The sequence below is a fragment of the Myxine glutinosa genome, chromosome 12, assembly GCF_964187855.1.
Source record: "Myxine glutinosa chromosome 12, kmMyxGlut1.1, whole genome shotgun sequence".
NCBI lineage: Eukaryota > Metazoa > Chordata > Myxini > Myxiniformes > Myxinidae > Myxine > Myxine glutinosa.
This window is the reverse complement of record NC_136272.1, coordinates 40,901,450-40,921,170: the sequence shown is the minus strand read 5'-3', so window position 1 is coordinate 40,921,170 and position 19,721 is coordinate 40,901,450. Positions and strand designations below refer to the sequence as shown.

At 44.8% G+C, this 19,721-nt stretch overlaps 1 protein-coding gene across 1 annotated transcript in view; it reads left to right on the top strand.

Moving 5' to 3' along the window:
• LOC137437247 (uncharacterized) overlaps positions 1 to 19,721 on the top strand; it is a 119,566-nt gene that overhangs the window by 42,374 nt on the left and 57,471 nt on the right. The window contains exons 5-8 of the mRNA XM_068131611.2: positions 7,677 to 7,766; positions 10,881 to 10,943; positions 11,220 to 11,362; positions 19,126 to 19,200. Coding sequence (XP_067987712.2) covers positions 7,677 to 7,766; positions 10,881 to 10,943; positions 11,220 to 11,362; positions 19,126 to 19,200 — 371 coding nt within the window. The remainder of the gene's footprint in view (positions 1 to 7,676; positions 7,767 to 10,880; positions 10,944 to 11,219; positions 11,363 to 19,125; positions 19,201 to 19,721) is intronic.

Sequence of the window (19,721 nt, the reverse complement as noted above, 5' to 3'; positions counted from 1 at the left end):
TCAGACTTGCCCAGCAACCAAACTGTGGAAGAGCTGCGAGTTTCTGCCATCTGAAAAATACAGGATAAATTAAAATTGTTGTTTTCTGAGCAACCTCTAAATAAGTTCCAATTGACCTCATATTTGGTTCATACGATCTTCATAAACATAGGAAAACAAGGGCAGCCTTGTGGAGCATGGATTTTTAATAGTATTAAATATTACATATTTAATATTACATATTTAACATATTTAATATTAAATATTACATATTACATAAATATTACATACTGGTAGACCACCCTTATATATATATATATATATAATGTTACGGATCTAGGGGGTCAGCGCTCCCCTTATCAAGGGGGGATTAATCCCCTTGTCTTTTAAGCTGGCCGTCCTGAGTCCTGGAGCTATGACATCACTTCCGGTCAGCGCTGAATAGGGTGGTAGGCCGAATTGTTCATATTACCTAATTACCAGCGCCTTCCGGAAAGCGAGGAAATGAGCCCCGCCCGAGCCGCGGTGTTAGTGGACACGCCGAGCGAAGCGAGCCGCGACTCAGGCCGTTAACAATGACTAACCCGATTCTGAGCGGTTCGTAATTGGGCCACAGGTACTCAATTGAAAGAAAGGACGGATGCGATCGGATTAGGGAAAACCAAGAAAGAACAAGGCAATTTATTTACAAACCAAGAACAAGGTAATTTCTTCTTCTCTGCTCTGCTGGGCCGATGTATCTGGCTGTCTTCTTGCTTGATGTTGTTTATTTAATGAAAAAGGGCACACACCGCGTCCGCTTTTTATTATTTATATGGCCAGCAGGGCCAACTCAGGTGGTCCACTGCTGGGCATAGGTGCCACTTAAACCAGTGGTCCGCAAGGCAGATACCGCTGGCAATAATGGGCGGTCCCAGCAGCGATGCCAGGCCACAGAACGTGTGGTCCATAAGTGGTGCTAGGCCACAGAACGTGTGGTCCATATGTGGTGCCAGGCCACAGAACGTGTGGTCCATATGGTGCATCAGTGCAGGCAGGAGGCAGCGAAGGTGCGGGCGCACAACTCGCAGCACCTGCACACTTCCCTCAGGCACAAAAGAACAATGGTCCATGAGTGGGGAAGGAAGGACAAGCAGATCAGCGGGCAGGGGCGCAAGGGTACACATCATAACCAGGCAATGCACCATGAAGGGCGTGGGAGAGCGAGCTGAGAAAGCTCGTCCCTAACGTACGTCACCCCCCATGTCACCTACCCTACCCTTGCCCTTACCCGTATTTACACAATTTACAAATTACAAATTCGTCTCTACCCGTCTTGTCCCCCATATCTCCCCTAATCCAAATTCGTTATCAATCCCTCCTAAGGAGGAAGAGATGGAATAACAAACAATGTCTCACCCACGTCGAGACACATCCCACTCCTGACACCAATTGTTACGGATCTCGGGGGTCAGCTCTCCCCTTATCAAGGGGGAGAGGGGGGTTAATCAATCCCCTTGTCCTTTAAGCTGGCCGTCCTGAGTCCTGGAGCTATGACGTCACTTCCGGTCAGCGCTGAATAGTGTGGTAGGCCGAATTGTTCCTATTACCTAATTACCAGCGCCTTCGCCTTGATTATCCATGGCACGATTCAATTTGGTTTTCTATTAAAATTTTGACTGCTCGTAATTTTGACCAAATTTGTTCAGATGATATATAAAATTTGGTTCGGGTCCAATCCCACTCCCAGACACCAATTGTTACGTCCAATAGCACAATTGGTGTCCAAAATTTGGTCTACTAAATTTAGTCCCAGGTTCCAAATCCCACTCCTGACACCAATTGTTACGGATCTCGGGGGTCGGCTCTCCCCTTATCAAGGGGGGATTAATCCCCTTGTCCTTTAAGCTGGCCGTCCCGAGTCCTGGAGCTATGACGTCACTTCCGGTCAGCGCTGAATATGGTGGTAGGCTGAATTGTTCCTATTACCTAATTACCAGCGCCTTCCGGGAAGCGAGGAAATGAGCCCCGCCCGAGCCGCGGCGTTAGTGGACACGCTGAGCGAAGCGAGCCGCGACTCAGGCCGTTAACAATGACTAACCCGATTCTGAGCGGTTCCTAATTGGGCCACAGGTACTCAATTGAAAGAAAGGACGGATGCGATCGGATTAGGGAAAACCAAGAAAGAACAAGGTAATTTATTTACAAACCAAAAAGAGGAAAGGAAAGAATGTACAGGGAGAAGAAGAAGAAGCAGGACACAGGGCATGCTTAACTACAGTCTTAACTTACGACCCCAGACAAACATACGCACTCACACGGAGATTGTAGCTGGTAGAGTGGAAGGTCCAGGTGGATGGTCCAGGCTCCGGTCCCGCGGGCGAAACCCGGCAGGCAGCTCTGCGTATCGCTGGACGCGAGCGTACCTTACATATAGCGGGGGGACTGGGATGCTCTGTATGTCATAAATGTATGGCTCTGCCAAACGCACCCTCTCCAAGGTTCGCTTATAACGCCAGCGAGTGAGTCCTTACGCCCATGTTCGCTCCGTATTAGGCTTTCGCAATGCACTCCGCGCTCTCTCAAGTCCACCAAAACCAGAAGTCCTTGCAAGTCCTTTGCGCAAGAAGTCCCCGAAAGAAGTCCATAAAAGGGCTTTGCGCTCGCGCTTTTATAACGCGAGCCAAGATCACTCCGCGCTCCACAAAGGCCATGCCCGTCGGTGATCTTCCCTCAGCCCTGGTTGGCTGGTGGGGGCTTACCGGCCACGCCTTTGACGGCTAGTTGACAGGCCACACCTTGTTCTTGGCGTTCCGCCACATTTTCCTCGAGCCGACCGCATGGTCAATGGCGGCGCCTGAGCGAACGCTGCTGGCAAGGCGCGTAATGGCGGTGCTTGGAGAGGGAGGTCGCAAAATGGACGGAATGGATTGGGGACCTACTCTTATTTAATTGATACAACGCAGATTCAACTATTGGAAACACGGCCTTAACTAAAACACATAATAATGAAATAACTGAGTTCCTATGGTGGCCTACGTGTTGCTTGTGGACTAACTAGGGGTGCAACCTTTAACCTTTAATGTCATATTTACAAGTGATTATTTATTTACAAATGTGTGGGTTCTAAAACCGCAACACTGCACCCTCCCTTTTTCCTCGTTAAAATGAATGAATTTGAATTCAGAAAATGAAAATTTGTTCAGATGAAAAATTTGGTTCAGGCTTCAAATCCCACTCCTGACACCAATTGTTACGGATCTCGGGGGTCGGCACTCCCCTTATCAAGGGGGGATTAATCCCCTTGTCCTTTAAGCTGGCCGTCCCGAGTCGTGGAGCTATGACGTCACTTCCGGTCAGCGCTGAATAGGGTGGTAGGCCGAATTGTTCCTATTACCTAATTACCAGCGCCTTCCAGGAAACGAGGAAATGAGCCCCGCCCGAGCCGCGGCGTTAGTGGACACGCCGAGCGAAGCGAGCCGCGACTCAGGCCGTTAACAATGACTAACCCTATTCTAGCGGTTCCTAATCGTGCCACAGGTACTCAATTGATAGAAAGGACGGATGCGATCGGATTAAGGAAAACCAAGAAAGAACAAGGTAATTTATTTACAAACCAAAAAGAAGAGGAAAGGAAAGAATGACAGGAAGAAGAAGAAGAAGCAGGACACAGGGCAGTCTTATTGCAGTCTTATTCTACGACCCCAGACAAACATACACACTCACACGGGGATTGTAGCTGGTAGGGTGGAAGGTCCAGGTAGATGGTCCAGGCGATGGGGTCCAGGCTCCGGTCCTGCCGGCAAAACCCGGCAGGCAGCATGGTTACATTATCATGAAAATGATGCAGGCAGCATGATAATGTGGTTACATTATCCGTTACTATGACGATCTTATGATCCGCAATGGCAAGTTTAGGTTTAGTGCTCGGATTATTTTCGTCTCATTTTGTGCATGTCCATTAAATGTTTTTTTGCAATGGTTGCCCGTTCAGCTAGCAGATGATGGGGTCCCAACCAGGGCCGTCTTAAGAGCATTGTCGGCCCTGGGCAAAGCAATCCACTGGGGTTCCAGTTCGTAACTATGCCGGGTTCCCACCCACCCACGGGAATAAAAATGTAAACGGTCAATAAAATTAAACCTATAGATTTGTTGGTACTTTCAACAAAATCAATGTTTAAACATAAAAAAAACATGCTGTAAAACGAGGATTAATCAACACAAACTTTTGAACAATATAACATACACTACCGGTCAAAAGTTTTAGAACACCTCAATTTTTGCAGTTTTTATTGAAACTTATGCAGTTTAATGTCAAGTGAATAACCTGAAATGGTACAAAGGTAAGCAGTAAACTGCTCGAGGTTAAAAAAAAATTTAGGTTAGCAAAAACGGGAAAATAATGTAAGTTGCAGTTATATTGTAAAAAAAGGCCTTCTTCAGGGAACAGGTAATGGGTTAACAACTTGCAGCTGTTCTGCAGCAATGTAAGTAAATTAAGCCTTGAAAGTTGATGCAAACAATTCCTACAGGTGTCCCAACCTCTGCTGATTACTTGATTACAAACCCCCTGTCTGTATAAAAGCAGTATTGGAACAGACTGTTATTACACCCTCTGAAGCATTATTTGGACAATATTGCACTGCAGGAAGTAGTATATTGGAAACTGGAGGAAACTGACAGGAAGAGGTCTGGCAGACCCAAAGCCACAACAGAATCAGAAGACAAGTTTCTGAGAGTCAACAGCTTGCGTGATAGGCGGCTCACAGGACAACAGCTTCAAGGACAGCTTAACACTGGTCGAAGTAAGCAAGTCTCAGTTTCAACTGTGAAGAGAAGACTTCGAGCTGCAGGTTTGACAGGTCGAGTGGCAGTGAGAAAGCCATTGCTAAGATGGCAAAATAAGAAAAAGAGGCTTGCCTGGGCCATGAACAAAAAGTCCCCTTTTTGAAGCAATGTTTTACGGCCGGATGCCCTTCCTGCCGCCAACCCTGTTTGTCGCCTTTTACGACAAGCAGGGAATTACCAGTGAACTGGTACTTAATTAGCCGACCCTCGGAAGGATGACAGACTGAGTCAACCCCCCTGGCGTTAATTCAGCGATCGAACCGGGATTCGAACCCAGGATCCTTGGTATCCTAAGCTGGCACCCTAGCCGCTAAGCGAACACCAGGCAACACCAGGCTAACTATACACCAAGTTATGATGACCATAAATAAATGATGCTAAGCCACTCTACTATTGGACAAAGCAAAAGAGGGAAAGATGGATGTTGGAAGGGTTTTTATTGTTGGACATAAGTGAAAGTTCAAGGACTAGAGTAAACGTAGACCATTTAACATGATGCTTTTTTTGAGGAAGAAGAAAATTAGCCTATTATAATATTGTCATGTTCATAGGCCAGTTAATACTGCCTCTGAACGGGTTGGCCAAACAGACTTTAACTCCCTCTGCGGCTCTGTTCAATTTAATGGCAATATTATGCTCGCACGCACGGGACTGAGGTGAATCATGAGATCCTTAAAACTTATAAAACCAAACAGATTTATTCCCGAATAACACAAGCAGGAGAAAATGATTTAATTATTAACTATGTACAATGAAGTAAACAATGGTAAAGTAAATCCGATTAAAAACAAAGGTGCCCACTCCAGTCACAAACAGATGGGGAAGAGGGACAAAACTGGGTGACTTCTCTCTGGCGGTAGCGGGGGAGGGGAGGATGTGCGTGCGGAGCAGGTGATGAGACAGCAGGATGACGAAGAGGTGATGAGACGAGCAAGACGACAAACAGGCAGCAGGCAGACGAACACAGGCTTAGGGCCAAGGCAGGCAGGTAGGACGACCTCCTTATAGCTCTCCACCTTCTTAACACACTCCAATTTCCTCAGACCTCGCTCAGTTCTCCTCACGAATAGCGAGCTCCTCAGCACACTGAACCTGCCTGATCCAGGCTCCTCCCCCTTCTCCTCAGCACTCCATGAACACTCGCTTGTCCCAAGCTCCTCCCTCTTCTCCTCAGGACTCTCGCAATCCTCTCGGAACTGTTCCTGCTTATTTGAGCACATGGACCCCTCCAGGTGATCATAGCTCCACCCCCCTCTCTAATTGTCTGGCAAAGTCCCATTGCTATCAGCCTCGTTCTTTTCTGCTCTACAGAGCTGTGACCCGGTGTACCTGGCAGATGTTTACAGGGAGGTTTGTACTCACCTTTAATTAACTTGATCTCCAGCTATTTATTACAAAGCACCACCCTCCGTATGGTGCACATTCAAACAGACAATCTTTAAGATGACATGTCCCTACTTCTTAAATCGAGATGGCTTCCCACTCGCACCCGGACCATGCTACTCTGTACAGTTCTATCGCTTCTGAGGTAATCTCTAACCCCCCACCCCACCCATAAACATAACAATATCTGTGTTGCTAAAGCCAATAAAGAGGAGTTTGACCGTGACTGTGATGTATTTGTTACGTGTTCCTCCCCGACCCCCTGGTCATGATGTACCTCCGAGCCCCGAGAGGAGCCACGGCAGAAAAATGTTATTCTTTGTCAGAAATCAATAGTGAAACCACACCAATGATTTATCAACAAACAAATATTGTATTAAAAATCACACAAGAATAACGGTACAACAAATAGCAATCCAAAGTACACTCAATACATCTTATGATGGTACCATCAACTAGCATAGGATAACTCACGGTGTTCCCAGTGAGTGGAAAAACCTTCCCCAATGTCTCTATATTCCCGTCCTCAAGACGAAGTTGACTCCCGTGCGGATGGCAAGGGCAGTCGCACCGCCGAAGCAGCTCTCAGGCATAGGCGGTCGAAGCGACGCAAAAAGTCACGTGGTCCAAAACAAAAGGCAAACTCGCGGCGGAATGGGAAATCCCAAAGGCCCTCCAGATGTGAACGGCCCCGGTTCAGTCGGCGAACCGCCACTTAAACTTCAAACTCAGCGTGGCGCACATACATCCCCGACAGACGACAGGATGGTGAAAAACTGACGCGTAGCCAAGACCTTTTGATGAGCAAAGCGCGAGTGTCAAAATGGCCGACGGCTCTTACTTGAGTCGACACGACCCGGCGAGGATTCTTCAGAATCGCAACGCCCAAACCTGACCACGCAGGTTTTTCAATCCCAGCGATAACACCTATCGCAGGAACTCCTTTCAAGGAAACTCAAAGTTCACTCGCGACTTTCGTTCGACAACGCTCGCTACGGAGCTGGAAGCTACCCGCTTCTTGTCCGACTCCACTCGCCACGCCCCCGCCTTCTCTTCCTCTTCTTCCTCGTCGTCGTCGTCCGGTTCCGGTTTAATTTAAAACATGCATTCTTTTTACCTTTTGAAAACAGTTCATAAACAATAAACCTTTGGAAGACAATAATAGTACATAGAATCAGAAATATTTCAAGTGGAGGAAAACCCCAACAACGGAAGTGACAAATCCGTAACAGTATTGCAGAGTACGATATTTATGAGCTTTTCAGTTGTTGATTTGATTGGCACTGCCAACAAGGTAAAATTTGCTGAAACAGGTCATTAAATTGCTACACATGTTATAGTTACTCACTTTCATTTTTGTTTAATCACTTAATAATTGTTTTGGTGTTCACTCCGGCATTTATAACCTTTCATGCACCTGAGTATACTCATAAATTGTATCAAAATATACCAGAATGTCAATTTTCTTTTTTCCTTTTCCACCCCAGCTTGCCCAGCTGTCTGGGCTACGCCGTTCACTTGGTGAAGAGACCTTCCCATTTGTTCCTCAAATCTTTCACGTGCGGCCAAATGAAATGGTATGTAATTTACTTTGTCGTGTTTCATCTGACTTGGCCTTTTTAAATATAGATTGGAATTAAAAAATAATACTATATATTTAAAATATACAGAATATATAAATGTTGTGGTACCAAACGACTCTTAAATATGGATCAGTACTGAAATAATTTCTCTACCAAATAAACCTGTTCACTGGTATGGTTCCAGGAGCCACAGTGGCTATTGCTGCATGAACCCTGACCAACAGGATGTGTTGCATAAATTGTCCTGTCTGTCTAGTCGAAATCGGATGTGTCCAGACCTGGACTTGATGGTCGGAGGTGCTAAATCCGTTCAGCCGAGCCTGGAGATTTGCATGTTGCATATCCTGTGTGGCTTCACATTATCATGGTAAAAAATGATGTCATCTTTATGGTTGTTCATGAGAGGCAAAGTCAGCAAAAGATTTTCAGGTGGCTACACATCTATTGAGACCACTTTGTGCTAATACATATATACAGTATTGCTTTTCTTGAAGAAACATTAACACTCCGTACTTTCAGCTACTGTAGGTAATTTGCAAGATCTTTACTGGATCATTCATCTATCATGCAGAGAACATACCCTAAAGTACTTAATCTAACATTTGCAGAGTTTGAGCTTTCTTCTTCGACCACTTCTGTTGTTAGTTCAGTAGAAATTTCAGAGCTCCGGCAGAACATGATAAACAGGGGCGGTCTTGTGTATGGGGCAGACTGGGCAATTGCCCTGAGGGCTGGTGGGGGTGATATACTATATGACCTTCTGAAGAATCCATCAATTGCATCACTGTGTATAGAATGAAAAATCTGATTGTGTTTGCTCAGTTTTGCGGCTAGCCCCGCCAAACCTTCTGTGGAAACTTTTGGGGTCCCAGTGGGTGTCATAAAGTGGGTGGAAGGTTTTATAAATATCTCATTACAATGATTTTGTTTACACCTGTATGAAACTGCATTCTCCCCGCATGTAAACACATTCATGGGTTTGGCATCCGCACTTTCGCCATTTACCGCATATGGCAACATTCGCTAGTTCAGTAATATCTCAATACCATTGAGATTTTGCGTTTCCACCTGTACGACGCCAATCTTTCTCTGCATGTAAACACATTCACGGATATTTTTCTGTATTAACCCTTTCCTTCATCGTGGCACATAAGAGCAAACCCCCCATCCTCCCCAGCCAAACACAATCACCATCGTCATTATCAGCTTCATAATCATACACTGATTTTACACATTACTACTTGCACAGTTTTTGTGCCAGCCCCACCAAATTTTATGTGTAGCTTTTAGGGTCCCTGAATTTTTTTTTTTTTTTTTTTTTTTTGTATACTGAATCGAGGCTCGTGAAAGAGCTAACATTTACTTCACAAACAAATCAACCAGACAAACAAAACACACAAAAAGCGGGAGCGGAAAACAAGATGGGGAGAGAAGGTGAAGCACACAAACACAACATTTGAGAGCCCTAAAGTGGGTGGGAGCTTTCATAGAATCTCTCAAAACATTTTAAATGAGATTTTGGCCTCCCACCTGTGCATAGCATGGGTACCTCGCTAGTCCTTTATAATAAAGCAGGACTGTCTGTCTGTCTGTCTGTCCATCCCCGAACTACTCCCTTTGTTTTGTAGCTAGCCATGTCAAACTTTCTGTAGAACCTTTTGGGGTCCTTATGGGGCCGTGTCCAAAGGTGGGTGGGAGGTTTTATAAATTTCTCAATACATTTATGAATTTGAGTTTCCATCCATACAAAACTGCTCTCTCTCTCTCTCTCTCTCTCTCTCCCTCTCTCTCTCTCTTTCTCTCTTTCTCTCTTTCTCTCTTTCTCTCTCTCTCTCTCGCTCTCTCTGTCTCTCTCTCCGCATGTAAACATATTCACGGGTTTGGCAATGGCAGTTTCGCCATTTACCGCATGTGAAAACATTCGCTGGTTCGGTAAACCATCGTCATTGTTATCATCTTCCTCATCATCATTAAAGGTGCATTGATTTTGCACAGTACTACTCCCACAGTTTTGGGGCCAGCCCCACCAAATTATCTGTGCAGCTTTAGGGGTCTTTTATTTTTTTTTTTATTTTTTTTTTTTAGGGGTCCCTGCGAGTGGATGGGAGTTTTTTGCCCTAAAGTGGATGGGAGTTTTCATAACATTTGTCAAAACTTTTTTTTTTCAGATTTCCGGCCTCCCACCCATTGTGTGTGTGTGTGTGTGTGTGTGTGTGTGTGTGTGTGTGTGTGTGTGTGTGTGTGTGTGTGTGTGTGTGTGTGTGTGTGTGTGTGTGTGTGTGTGTGTGTGTGTGTGTAAACGCTTGTATCCCAGGCACCATACGTGCCATGTGGCAAACTATTGTTTGCATGTTCGTATATTTTTTTATATGTCGTGCTTGCATGTATAAAGGGGTGCCCTACATCTGGCAAATAAAATGCATTTACTTCTTCATGCAGGTGTATGAATCAAATTGGCACACTTTCATATGAACTTTTCTAGAGCATTACTTAGTTCCTCCTCAGAACACAAGGGTAGTCCAGCATGCACATGAGATTTTTGAATGCCCATTATTTTGCATTGTTTGGCATTTTCTACAAGCTATGGAATGTCCCTTCTTTTCTATACCTTGCCACATGGCACATACCCTATATAAAGGGGCCCTTTCTATGCCCCTGGCATTTTACCCAAGAATAAAATATCCTTCTGTCAAGTGTGTCCGATGGTGTGGGGGGAGGGGGAGTGTGATGCTTAATCCTGCTGTTGGGTTTGGTTGAGATTGGATATGGAACGACCGAATGTATCACGGTCAAAAAAAACAAACTTTCAGTCAGACAGACAGACAGACCTCAAATTGCATATTTTAGTATGATGATGTAGCAAGATGGAAAATAAAGTCGGTGGCAGTTTTAATTTCCTGCTTCTTTGGGAGTGAGAGGTTTCCCATAAAAAGGGAGTGAGAGAAGGATAGTTGGTGCTGGAATGAGAAAATCATACAACTATTGTCTTTGCATCCAAAAAAGTGTAGCCAATAGACTTTGCAATTCTACTATTTAAGGATTTTTGCTTAAACATTCTGGGTTAATATATAAAGTTACATCATTGGGGATTTGCATTTATTGCTGCAGGGCAAGAACTCTTCCTTCCCAACGATACTTAAACCCGGACATACGCACGGAGGCCTTGGAAAGGTGAGGCTAGTTGTAGTCTGGGCTATACGAGGCCTATGATGGCTAAGGTATGGCTTTCAATGGGATTGATAGCATTCAACTCTTTTTCTGTAAGGATGCATGAATCATCATTAAAATTCACACAATGCTTGTCAATGAATGCCATCTTGGAATTAGTTTGTACTTGCTTGTATTTTGCTCCATTACCTCTCAATACCTGCATTCTGTTCATCGTGAAATTGCTCTTCTCTCTTGCACTTTCTTTCTTTAATTCATACACTTGCTTTTTCTTACTAGGTGCGAGCAAATAATCTTCAGCAGCTTGGGGAGTTAACTGGCGCACTGATGTTGGCTGGCGGGCATGGTACTGCAGAGCCCTGTCTTGATGCCAAGTACAGCTTACTTATGTCCAAGGTTGGCTCTTCTTACAAGGCATTTGTGTAAGTTATTTTCAGGTTCAATAGTATATTTTGACTGTATCAACATATTCCACCTTTTTGGGGGTGGGGTATGGGGGTGTTTGGGTCAATGATATTACAAATGATGGATTGGGCTATCCAGATGGAAAAAAGTGTTTGCTTTCGATCAATAACCAGTGTGTTTGTAGCTTGCCATGCTTTATCTGGATTAGAATTGGAGGAAAGCAATTAAACCCATATATGCTATGAAGAGCATTTTTTGGGCCACACAAAACTATAGAATTTTGTACTGGCTACCTAAGGTCGCAGTCAGTTGGTCATGTCTCCTTGCTCAAAGGAGTATAATTATTTAGTTTTGTGCTGATGTGGGATTGTTAATTGTCTTCACACACATTTAACTTGATTGAATTGTACAAAAAAGCACTATTTGGTTGTTATAATACGACCGGTTACTTTAATTGCTGTTCCTTTTACCAAATTATTTCTACTGCCTATTCCTTGCACCAGGACTCAGCTATATAAATTCATGATTGTGATTCATGTGTACTTAATCCATCCACCACCCCCTCTCTCCTTCAGTCACTCCTCCCCCACCCCCAAACAATGACCCGGGTGCACACGTAATAAATAGATAGCTCCACACTTACCTGTTGAGTACCATAGACTAATTAGGCAACCAAGTTTCGAGTAACTTTATCACATAACATTGTTTTATTTGAGAAAGGCAGTAGTGAACGTTAAAAACAAGAAGAAACTTGGTGGACAAAAGTAGGATACTTGACTGAGTGAAGAGGAATTTGGAATTTGGCAAAGGTGCCAGCGATAACTCGCCTACTTTGTGAAGGCCACTGTGGGATATCTAAGATCCATTAACCATTGCTCGTAGATGGGGCACCCAGCGTAACGTCCATCCAAGGGACAGCACACACTTTGCTGAATCACAATACATGTAAAACATTAGGGTGACAGGTTAAAACTCTGCTCAGATTCAAACCCAGGCGAGATCTCGCGAGATCTCGGAGACGGTGGGAGGGATTTTCGAAGCTCCACACGGTCTCCACGTTTTTCGAAGTTAAGTCTGTTCACAATTGTATTTTGTCGAAACTGTATTTATCTTTCGGGGTGTGAAGTTATTGTGTGCAACTTTGGTTGTTTCTCGGTGTTTATCTTTCATAAATTGATCGTCTGTTTGCCGTGTCGCGAGCAAGGCCTTTGCCGCGTCGCGAACGATTTGAAATCGAAGTGAAGTGATTGTTCCCATTTGTATTTTCGTTAAAACTGTATTTATTTATGGTGTTGTATGTATATTGTGTCTCGACGAAGATTTTTCGGTGCAAATCTTTCATACCTGTATTGAAAATCGTGTTAATTCGTGTCGTGTCTTGAGGCCTTGTACAGTGTACACTGTACAACCTTGAGGCTTTGTTTTTCTCTCAGTGGTCCGTCGTTTGTGATCCAATAACTTTCGTTCTCTGTATTCCCAGTCTTTTCACCCATAGCCTACTTCCTTGTGTAAATCTCAACTCAAAAACAAAAAACAAAAAACATTTCCTTCTCTGTTCTCATTCGTTTATTCATTCTTATTCGTTCGTTCGTTCTTCGACCACGTGTTCTCCCCCATTTCCCCAGATAGTTTTCACTGTTATTAACCTTCAATGTTTACACTTTCCCCTCAAGTGATGTATTCCGTCATATTTTATAACACCTTTTTCTTCTTCTTCTTTAAAAGGCTGCTTTCGACTTGCTCACCAAATCAATTCATCCCAAAAAAAATATCCATCTCCTATAGTGCCTTTTTTCTACATTCCCTAAACTCTCCTGCACTCCATCCTCCATCCAGCGTCCTTAAACGTATTTTTAACTCGAAGGTCACAAGAAACTCATTTTGCAATAAATGTTCGTTTCCCATAAATCGTACACTTTCTAAAATCCAATCTCACCCCTCCCCTCCAAATCTTCCCCATCACCCCTCCCCTCCAAATCTTCCCCATCACCCATCCCTTTCAAATCTCCCCCCTTGCCCCCTCCCTCCTAAACTACCCCCTCACTCCTCCCCGCCAAGACGCCCCCTCGCCCCTCCCCTCCTAGACTCCTCCCTCACCCCTCCCCTCCAAATATCCCCCATATCCCATCCCTTTCAAATCCCTCCCCTTGTCCCTTCCCTCCCAAACTCCCCCCTCACCCCTCCCCTTCAAATCTCCCCTCTCATTGCTTCTCAATTTCCCCCCTCTCACTCCCCCTCCTCAAAGCGTCCTCCCCACTTCTTCCCCCTTCCAACTCTCACCTCCATCTCCCCCAACCTTCTGCCTCGCTCTTCCCCCTCCTCAAATAACACCTCATTGTGCCTCACCCAATCACCATCAAACCTTTTGTCCGCCCCATCTTTCCCTTTCTCCGAGCTATTCTGAAGTCTCTGACACACCTTCAACAGCTCTCCCTTACCTCTTCCACCTCTTCCACATCTTACCCTACCCCTCCTCCCCCCTGTTCTGTATCTGATGCTCCCCCTTCCTCTTCATTAACGGTATGGACCTCAAACATCCGGGGCCTTCGTTCAAACTTAACTGATCTCTCCATACAGGTTGCTTCTGTCAAACCAGACGTGATCTGCTTAACAGAAACTTTCCTCCTTTATGATGTCTCTGATTCCTTAGTATCTCTCCCGGGCTACTCCCTCCTCCGGTATGATAGACCTGAGCCTCGTCCTGGAGGTGGGGTTGCTATCTTTATCAAAAACTCTCTTCCTCACTCGCCATGCACTGCACTCTCTCCACCTCACCCCCAGGAATACCTCTGGCTACGGCTTCCACTTCGCTCCCACCTCTTGTTCATATGTGTGTTGTACCGTCCACCAAACAGTGATGACTCCATCTACATCTCGCTGTCTGATAATATGGACCAACTTCTATCTACTCATCCCAACTCTCTCTTCCTCATATGTGGTGATTTCAACTGTCATCATGCAGGTTGGCTGGGTGTGGGTACCTCTCTCACCAGCCATGGCTCCTCAGCAAAGGACTTCTGCGACTCACTGGGACTGACACAATCTGTCAATTTCCCGACCCGGATCTCAGTCAACGGAACATCCTCTCTTCTGGACTTGGTTATGACTTATGACTAACTTCCCTGAAAATGTCTGCTGCTCTTCTTCTGCTCCAATCGGATCATCTGATCATGTCCTTGTTAAAGTGGACATCTCTCTGACCATCCTCAGGGAGCCTGCTCAGTGTCGACGAGTCTGGCATTTCACTCAGGCCAACTGGCACAGTCTTCAAGCAGCCATCAATCATCTGGACTGGTCTCCCATCTCTACCACCTCTGACATCAACTCATCCTGGGAATTCTTCCAAAGTAAATTGCTCTCTCTCATGCACAGATTTATCCCATCTCGTCTTCAGTTGTCATACCCTTCCTCCCGTCCATGGTACACGGAATCTTGTGGTGAGGCTGTTGCCCAGAAACAACTTGCCTTCGTCTCCTGGAAAGCAAATCCAACGGAAGGAAATCTCATTTCCTTCCACAAAGCCCGAAACAAGTGTGTGTCCACCCTCAGGAGAGCCAGGAAACAATATCTCTCCGTTCTCAAGACCGAACTCTCTTATCTGTCTCCCTCTTCCAAATCCTGGTGGCGTCTGGTCAAATCCGTTTCTGGTGTTTGTTCCCCCTCCATCCCCTCCCTTACCTCAAACGGCTACACAGCTGACTCCGCACGTGAAAAAGCTGAATGCCTCAACTCTGTGTTTGCCTCTAAATCTTGTGTCCCAAACCCATCCCTCTCTGTACCCACCATACCCAGTCGTACCCTGCTGCTCCTGGACTCCGTGTCCTTTCCTCCTGACAAGGTGGAAAAGTTTCTGTCAACCCTCGACTCTGATTCTGCAACTGGACCCGACGGCATCAGCCCACGGGTCCTAAAATCCTGCTCTGCCGCTCTATCTCACCCTCTCTCTGTTCTCTTCACCCTCTCTTTTGCTCAAGGTCAACTGCCATCTGCTTGGAAATCAGCCAACATCACCGCTATGCACAAAAAAGGTGCAAAAACAGATCCTAGCAACTACAGACCAATCAGCCTTCTCCCAATTATCAGCAAAGTCATGGAATCCATCATTGCTTCGGATATGAAATCTTTCCTCTTCTCCAATGGCTTGATCTCTGATCATCAATTTGGTTTCAGACCAGGTCACTCTACTCTGGACATGCTGCTTCTGCTGTCTCAACAATGGATGGAGGTCCTCAATGCCAAACAGGAAATTAGAGCTGTCTCCCTCGACATATCACGTGCCTTCGACACGGTCTGGCACCCCGCTCTGCTCACCAAACTCTCCTCCTTTGGTATCCATGGAAATCTCCACGCATGGCTGGCGGACTTCCTCTCTAGTCGTCGTCAACATGTGGCCCTGAATGGGTTTCTCTCATCTCCTCTTCCTGTTCAGGCTGGAGTTCCCCAAGGCAGTGTTCTGGGCCCCGTGCTTTTTCTGGTCTTCATCAATGATCTCTCTGACTCTCTTGAAAATCCTCTCTATCTCTTTGCTGATGACTCCACTCTCTGCCGCTCCATTCCTCTTCCCTCAGATCGGCAGTCTGCAGCCTCCTCACTCTCTGAAGACTTGGACAAAATCACAGACTGGTCAAACAAGTGGAACATGTCTTTCAATCCTGACAAATCTCACACTCTTACTATGTCTCTCCGAAAAGATCGACTGGACAACCCTCCCATCTACTTTCTCAACAATCCTCTCCAAGAAGTTCTGTCGCTCAAGCTTTTGGGTCTCACTATCTGCCATGATCTTTCTTGGGAAAACCACATTTCCAAGCTGGCCTCCAAAGCCAGTCGCCGACTGGGCATCCTCCGTCGTGCGAAGTCCTTCCTCGGCACACCTGAGCTCCTCACCACATACAAGACTTTCATCCGCAGCTCAATGGAATACTGTTCTCCCCTATGGGCCGGTGCTCCTGCCTCACACCTAGCTCGGCTTCACGCTGTTGAAACCAAAGCTTTCAGAATTATTGGAATCTCCCGCGATGAAGCTATCTCTGAGGGCCTTTCACTCACTCACCGCAGGCAGGTAGGTGGTCTTTCTGTCTTCTACCGACTCCTCTCCGGCCTTGCTCCCCCAGCTCTCTCTGTGCTCTGTCCCCCAAATATTCCTACAGGTCGCACAAGATCTGCCAGCAACCCTCTGATGGTTAAACTGCCGAAATCTCGGCTCTCTGCTCACCTTCACTCTTTCATTCCCCTTTTCTCCCGCCTCTGGAACAAACTCCCTCACTCCCTTCAATCCCACTCCTCCCTCCAGGTCTTTAAAACAGCTGTTCACCACCATCTCTTATCTTCCCCCATCCAAAACCTTGATCTTTTCTACCCCCGCTAATTCACCCCAGATCCACCTTGTTTGAAATTCCAACTTCTTTCCTGGAAGTCCTGGCAGTGTCCATATGTTTTATACCTCTCCCACCGCCCCCTTCCCATGCCCCCCCCCCCCCCCAAAGCCCTCGCCCTCTCTCAGATCTCTGGATGTCTCCATGTCTCTCGGTCCCTGCTCTCAAATGTTGTGTTTGTGTCCTTCCCCCTCTCTCCCCATCTTGTCTACCGCTCCCGATGTTATATGTTTTATGTGTCGGTTTGTCTTTTTGTGTGATTAATGTTCGCTCTTTCACGAGCCTCGATCTTGTATACAAAAAAAAAAAAAAAAAAAAGGCTAGAAAGCTCTGAGGTGAGTGTGCCTGTACCTCAAGGCTATACTACCAGCTGATACACGACTATGTAAGATGACAGTGATTAAAATATGCATGAAATGAAACTTTCCCATCTTTTGTAATTGAGATGCAAAAACATATAGAAAAAAATATGTACAAAAATGTTTTTGAACTAATTAACTCCACCACCAAAGGTGGGTGGAGGTTATGTTTTCACCCTTTTTCTGTCTGTTTGGCTGTCTATAGGATATCTCAAAAAGTTATGGATGGATTCAGACGAACCTTGGTGGACAGGTTGTGTGTGTGTGACAAGGAAGAATTGATTCAGTTTTGGTGAAGATCCGAATCTGGATCCGGATACGGGAGTTTTTTTTATTTTTTAAGTGATTCTTCACCATTGAGAGATCGGGACGAAAACGATATACAGTATAGCATGATATATTGATCTTTCAAAAACTTGTAGATGGATTATGACAAAACTTGCTTGGTGATTTTGGTAAGTGACAAGAGCAAGCCCATTAGATTTTGGGTAAGGTCAGAATCCAGATCTGGCCTATCAGTGGCATACAAAATATAAACTGTTCACCTGGCGGAAGTAGTGCCTTCAGAAAGTATTCACACCCCCTGACTTTTTTCACATTTTGTTGTGTTACAGCCTGAATTTAAAATGGATTAAAATGAGTTGTTTTTTTTGTCATTGATCTACACATAATACCCCATAATGTCAAAGGGGAATTTCTTTTTTTAGAAATTTTTACAAAATAATTAAAAAATAAAATCTGAAATGTCTTGAGTCAATAAGTTTACAGCCCCTTTGCTATGACACTCCAAATTGAGCTTAGGTGCTTCCAATTTTCTTTGATCATCCTTGAGATGTCTCTACAACTTGATTGGAGTCCACCTGTGGCCAATTCAATTAATTGGACATGATTTAGAAAGAAACACACCTTTCTATACAAGGTCCCACAGTTGACAGTGCATGTCAGAGCAGAAACTCTACCATGAAATCCAAGCAACTGTGCATAGAACTCCGATGTAGAATTGTGAGGAGGCGTAGATCTGGGGAATGGTATAAAACAATTTCTAAAGTGTTGAACGTTCCCAAGAGCACAGTAAGCTCCATCATTTTGAAATGGAAAGAACATGGAACTACCCAGACTCTTGCTAGAGCTGGCCTTCCGACCAAACTGGGCAACTGGCCAAGAAGGATGTTTGTCAAGGAGGTGACGAAGAACCCAATGACAACTCTGACAGAACTATGGTTCCTTGGTTGACATGGGAGAACATGCCTGGCCAGAAGGAAGCCACTCCTGAGAAAAGGCACATGACAGCACGCCTGGAGTTTGCAAAAAGGCACGTGAAAGCCTCGGAGAGCGTGAGGCAAAATATTCTGTGATCTGATGAGACGAAAATTTAACTTTTTTCCTTTTGAAAATTTTTTTTTTAATTCAAAATTGAATTCAAAACGAAGTGCTACATCTGGCTGAAACCGAGCACAGGTCATCACCCATCTAATACCATCCCTACCATGAAGCATGGGCGTGGCAGCATGCTATGGAGTTTTCAGCGGCAGGGACTGGTAGACATGTAAGGATTAACAGTGTGATAAATGCACAGCGGCACATTGTGTAGTTCATATAACGGGTAAATTAAGGCCTTGAAATGTGGTAACAGCTTTTATAGAGTGACGAAACCAAGCACATATTCCTCAATTCAAATGGCAGTGATTTGGGGTGTATTGAAACACCAGGCAAGGGCTAATCAATAACGGCCACAAAATGTGAACAAACAATAATGCATAGCTGGGTGAGGACTGAATGCACATTCCCACTACCAACCTATCAAAAACTAGTAGCAAAGGCCTATACTGTGATTATGCCATGAGGACTCGATTAACATATTAAATGCCTACATTTTGAGGTTTATTTTTATCAGTCGAAGACTGTGTGGCATGACTTTTTAAAGGATCATTTACAAATCCAGAATATTCAAATAGTATTATGATAAAATACCTCTTACATGTAATACATTATTGGCTTAATTTCTTATTCCATTGAAGGTAATTTAGCATGGTGTGGTGTTAACAGGCAGACAGCACGACCGGGACACTGGAAGGCATTGCCAGGAGAGATGGTGAGAAAGCAGGTGGCAATGACTGACAGGTGAGACCACTTGTTGATAAATAATTTTTAGCCGCATCGCAGACGCTGGTCATAGAGTGCCCTCTGCTGTTGTTGTTGTTCTTCTTGTTCTTGTTCTTGCAGAGAAGGCAAAACCTCAAAGCTCCACCCATTCTGGGAGAGGCTTCATATAAACAAATATCCACCATTTTATTAACTCGCATAGCTTTGAGGCCTGTTTTGTAGGCCCGTGGTGTCTTCCTCTCTCACACAGTTTTATTTCAAATCAAATTCGATATATCATTTCATTTTTCACAGTCGCTAACATAGTTTTAGACTCGGTTGAAAAAAAACGGGAAGAAAATCCGATGAAGGTTGCCCTTTATAGAACGAAATGAATTCTCAAAGGCCTGTAACTTCAAGTCCATTGAGATTTTTTTTTTTTAAATCGCGGCATGGTCAGTCATACACCGCCTGAAATAACGGATGGGAAAATGCCGAGATATATTAAAAATTCGTCCATTTGATGACAATCGTCACGATGAAATATTTAATTTATACGT